Source organism: Colobus angolensis, unplaced genomic scaffold, assembly GCF_000951035.1.
Source record: "Colobus angolensis palliatus isolate OR3802 unplaced genomic scaffold, Cang.pa_1.0 Scaffold41, whole genome shotgun sequence".
NCBI lineage: Eukaryota > Metazoa > Chordata > Mammalia > Primates > Cercopithecidae > Colobus > Colobus angolensis.
The window spans coordinates 16,841,419-16,846,643 of record NW_012117488.1 but is presented as its reverse complement, the minus strand read 5'-3'; the positions used below and the strand labels follow the sequence as shown (position 1 = coordinate 16,846,643).

Below are 5,225 nucleotides of genomic sequence, written 5' to 3'. Positions count from 1 at the left end.
AAGAATAACTCAAGATGAGTTACAGATCTAAATGTGAAACCCCAGAAACTATAAAACTTCTAGAAAAAAGCACAGGAGTAAAATCCTTAAAATCCTGGGTTAGGCAGAGTTCCTAAAGACAATGTAAAAATAAAAGCCACAAAAGAAAAACTTGGTAAACTGTACTTAATCAAAATTAAAACCTGTGGTGTTCAAAAGACATTTAAAAAAATGAAACGATAATGAGGCACAGGCTGGGAGACAATATTTGCAAAACACCTAGTTGATAATTCAAAACAGTACAGGACTCTAAGAACCTGGCAGCTTCTTACAAAGTTAAACATATGCTTACCATATGCTCCAAAATGCCATTCTTAGTATTTACCCAAGAGAAATGAAAGCTTATGTTTACACAAAAACATGTACACTAAGGTAGGAAATTCCAAAGAATCTACAAAAAGGCTACCAGGAAAACTAAGATTAAAAAAAAAAAAAGTTTCACCTTCAGAGAAGTTGAACAAAATCAACACTTTATATTAATATCCTTAAAAAAAATTATCTTTCCCAGTATTCAAACTTAAATCAAGCTCTAATTTTGAAATCATCAATCATAAAAAAAAACTCTTACTACGCACTTGGTGTCAGGCATCATTCTAAGTGTCTTACATAAATCACTGCATTTAATCTTCAAACTCTCCACTTAGAAAACTTAAAAGTGGAACTCTCTTTTCCTTATTTCTTATACAGCTACTTAGGTAATATTTTAAGCTTTGAGAGATGAAAAATTTCCCAACTTGACCTAAAATATTCCAGCTGGAGGCTGTTTCTGGATGTTAGGCCTAAATAAGCAGAAACAAGACATACAAGATACGAAAGGAATGTTTGCAATCATCGCATTTCTACCTGGATTCTCCACAACATGAACCATGACCTCATTGTTCCCATTCACTGAATATGTAAAATAGAACCAACAGTCGTCAACATCCTTCTCCTTACAATGGGACACAGGATCAGGTTGGACTGGCTGGGGTAATTTGTCCCGACTTTCTACCTTGGTAATGTTAAAATAGGAACATTCCTGTGCGCATGTGTCTTTCTTTTCTCCTTTATTGAAGGCTCTGCACTGAACACATTCTCTGTTAAAAAAAAACACATATTATATTTAAATTTTATTTCACAAATATTTGCTTAAACATATTTCCCATGCTAAACTCTTGTGACCAAATTGAACAAACAGCTATGAAGGAGGATTTGAATAAATGAAGAGGTGCATTACATTCGTGGATAGAAAAATTATGTAAAAAGATGCTAATTTCCATAATAAAATTAAAGACTTATTACAGTTCAAATTAAAACGCTTTAAGAAATAAAAGACAGTAAAATAAATTAGCCCTATCACATATTAAATATGTAACATAAAATCATAATAATTTTTTTTTGCCATGGAGTCTTGCTCTGTCGTCCAGGCAGTGTAGTGGTGCAACCTGGGCTCACTATAACCTCTGCCTCCTGGGTTCAAGCAATTCTCATGCCTCAGCCTCCCAAGTAGCTGAGATTATAGGCACACGCCACCGTATCTGGCTAATTTTTGTATTTTTAGTAGAGATGGGGTTTCACCACATTGGCCAGACTGGTCTCAAACTCCTGACCTTAAGTGATCCACCTGCCTCGGCCTTCCAAAGTACAGGTGTGAGCCACTGTCCACGGCCAAAATCATAATATTTAAATAATTTAAATATGTTACTAGTATAATAATCCTTCAAGAGGAAAAATCTTTAATTTGGCTTAGTTTTGTCAAAAGATAGTAATTAAGAAATTGGTAATGACAAACTAAATTAAATCTCAATTGCCAAAATAAAGGTTACCGTGTAAATTCAATTATCTACCACATTCAGATCAAAATAATAGTACAACTCTCACATGACACACTTCATACCATGTAATACATACTAGCTGTTGAGAAAGAACTTTTAGGAATTAATGAGTAGGCTTCCACGTGGCAGGCATTTTATTTATAGTATATTCTAATACTGGCACTGTTCTGGTTCTAGTAACAATACAGGCTTAGGAGAGCCAAGAGGAAGTATCAACTATTTCAAGCAATTAGGAAATACTTACTTATGCTCAGCACAGACACCAAGGCAGGTCTGACACATCTCACATGTTTGCCCTTGGAACTTCGGATCTGTACACTTACAGACACCACATTCGCAGATGCCCCGGCCATTACAGATCTGTCCGTTGCTGGCTTCGCAAGTACTAGTATCCAAAGAACAGTCACACGCACTGCCAGTGTAGTTGGGGTTGCACTCACACACACGACACTTGCAAACACCATTTCCTGCAATTAAGCATATCATTTCTCAAAATAATGGTAAAAATATACAATCACAGTATTGACTGAAAAGTAAAATAAGCAACAACATGTGAGAAAGTATACCTGGGGCGGAACTGACCCTCGAGCTACCCCTTTTCTACTTATGCACCAAGTAAACGCTAGATTTTTTGTGGCATTAGATGGGATCACATCTTACAACCACTTCAGGTCCTTTACTTACCTCCACAAATTAAGCCATTGGATCTATCACAGTTGAAATTATCACACTCGCAGAATTTGCCAGAATAAATTTCATTTGTATTATCCCTCTTCCTACAAACACACTGTCCACAAACGCACTCTCCATTGTTACTGCAGATTTCTGAACTGTTTTCTTTTCTGCAGTAAGCGTCCATGTCTTCACTGTTAACTTCATCTGTGCTGCATTCACAATGTCTACCAACACGCCCTTCGTTGCACCTGAAGAAACATTCCAAAATTGCAATCACACAAAACAAAAATAATTTAAGAGGTTCCAAGATGGCCGAATAGGAACAGCTCCAGTCTACAGCTCCCAGCATGAGCGATGCAGAAGATAGGGGATTTCCGCATTTCCAACTGAGGTACTGGGTTCATCTCACTGGGGCTTGTCGGACAGTGGGTGCAGCCCACAGACTGTGAGTCGAACGAGGGTAGGGCATCGCCTCACCAGGGAAGTGCAAGGGGTTGGGGAATTCCCTTTCCTAGCCAAGGGAAGCTGTGACAGACAGTACCTGGAAAATCAGGACACTCCCACCCTAACACTGTGCTTTTCCAATAATCTTTTAGCAAACGGCACACCAGATTATATCCCGCGCCTGGCTCGGAGGGTCCCACGGCCAGGGAGCCTTGCTCACTGCTAGCACAGCAGTGAGATCGAACTGCAAGGTGGCAGTGAGGCTGGGGGAGGAGCGTCCACCATTGCTGAGGCTTGACTAGGCAAAGAAAGCGGGAAGCTCGAACGTGGCTCAAAGAAGCCTGCCTGCCTCTGTATACTCCACTTCTGGAGCAGGGCAGAGCTGAACAAAAGGCAGCAGAAACTTCCGCAGACTTAAACGTCCCTGTCTGACAGCTTTGAAGAGAATAGTGGTTCTCCCAGCATGGAGCTTGAGATCTGAGAACAGACAGACTGCCAGCTCAAGTGGGTCCCTGATCCCCAAGTAGCCTAACTGGAAGACATCTCCCAGTAGGGACTGACTGACACCTCATACAGCCAGGTGCCCCTCTGAGACGAAGCTTCCAGAGGAAGGATCAGGCAACAACATTTTCCATTCTCCAATATTTGCTGTTCTGCAGCCTCCACGGGTGACACCCAGGCAAACAGGAGCTGGAGTGGACTTCCCACAAACTCCAACAGACCTGTGGCTGAAGGTCCTGACTGTTAGAAGGAAAACTAACAAAGAAGGAAAACTAACAAACAGACAGGACATCCACACCAAAACTCATTTGTATGTCACTACCATCTGCAGCTGAGGGTCCCAACTGTTAGAAGGAAAACTAACAAACAAAAAGGACATCCACACCAAAACCCCATTTGTACGTCACCATCATCAAAGACACCCACGGTAGATAAAACCACAAAGATGGGGAGAAATCAGAGCAGAAACGCCAAAAATTCTAAAAATCAGACACCTCTTCTCCTCCAAAGACACCACTCCTCAACAGCAACACAACAAACCTGGATGGAGAATGATTCTGACGAGTTGAGAGAAGAAGGCTACAAATGATTGGTAATAACAAACTTCTCCAAGCTAAAGGAGGATGTTCGAACTCACTGCAAAGACACCAAAAACCTTGAAAAAAGATTAGACGAATGGCTAACTAGAATAAACAACATAGAGAAGACCTTAAATGACCCAATGGAGTTGAAAACCATGGCACAAGAATTACGTGACACATGCACAAGCATCAGTAGCCGATTTGATCACATGGAAGAAAGGGTATCGAAAGGGTATCAGTGATTCAAGATCAAATGAATGAAATGAAGCGAGAAATTTAGAGGAAAAAAGAGTAAAAAGAAAGGAACAAAGCCTCCAAAAAGTATGGGACTATGTGAAAAGACAAATCTATGTCTCATTGGTGTACCTGAGAGTGTTGGGGAGAAAGGAACCAAGTTGGAAAACATTCTTCAGGACATTATCCAGGAGAACTTCCCCAACCTAGTAGGGCAGGCCAACATTCAAATTCAGGAAATCCAGAGAACGCCACAAAGATACTCCTTGAGAAGAGCAACTCCAAGACACACAATTGTCACATTCACCAAAGTTGAAATGAAGGAAAAAATGTTAAGGGCAGCCAGAGAGAAAGGTCGGGTTACCCACAAAGGGAAGCCCATCAGACTAACAGCGCATCTCTCGGAAGAAACTCTACAAGCCAGAAGAGAGTGGAGGCCAATATTCAACATACTTAAGGAAACGAATTTTCAACCCAGAATTTCATATCCAGCCAAACGAAGCTTCATAAGTGAGGGAGAAATAAAATTCTTTACAGACAAGCAAATGCTGAGAGATTTTGTCACCACCAGGCCTGCCTTACAAGAGCTACTGAAGGAAGCACTAAACATGGAAAAGAACAATCGGTACCAGCCACTGCAAAAACATGCCAAAATGAAAACACCATTGATGCTAGGAAGGAACTGAATCAACTAACAAGCAAAATAACCAGCTAACATCATAATGACAGGATCAAACTCACACATAACAATATTAAACTTAAATGTAAATGGGCAAAACGCCCCAATTAAAAGACACAGACTGGCAAATTGGATAAAGAGTCAAGACCCATCAGTGTGCTGTATTAAGGAGACCCATCTCACGTGCAGAGGCACACACAAGCTCAAAACAAAGAGATGGAGGAAGATCTACCAAGCAAATGGAAAACAAAAAAAAAA

At 40.4% G+C, this 5,225-nt stretch overlaps 1 protein-coding gene across 1 annotated transcript in view; it reads right to left on the bottom strand.

Moving 5' to 3' along the window:
* ITGB1 (integrin, beta 1 (fibronectin receptor, beta polypeptide, antigen CD29 includes MDF2, MSK12)) overlaps positions 1-5,225 on the bottom strand; it is a 57,823-nt gene that overhangs the window by 9,116 nt on the left and 43,482 nt on the right. Inside the window, exons 12-14 of the mRNA XM_011956190.1 lie at positions 2,538-2,776; positions 2,098-2,320; positions 883-1,115 (exon numbers count right to left, since the gene is read on the bottom strand). Of these exons, the coding sequence (XP_011811580.1) occupies positions 883-1,115; positions 2,098-2,320; positions 2,538-2,776 (695 nt within the window). The remainder of the gene's footprint in view (positions 1-882; positions 1,116-2,097; positions 2,321-2,537; positions 2,777-5,225) is intronic.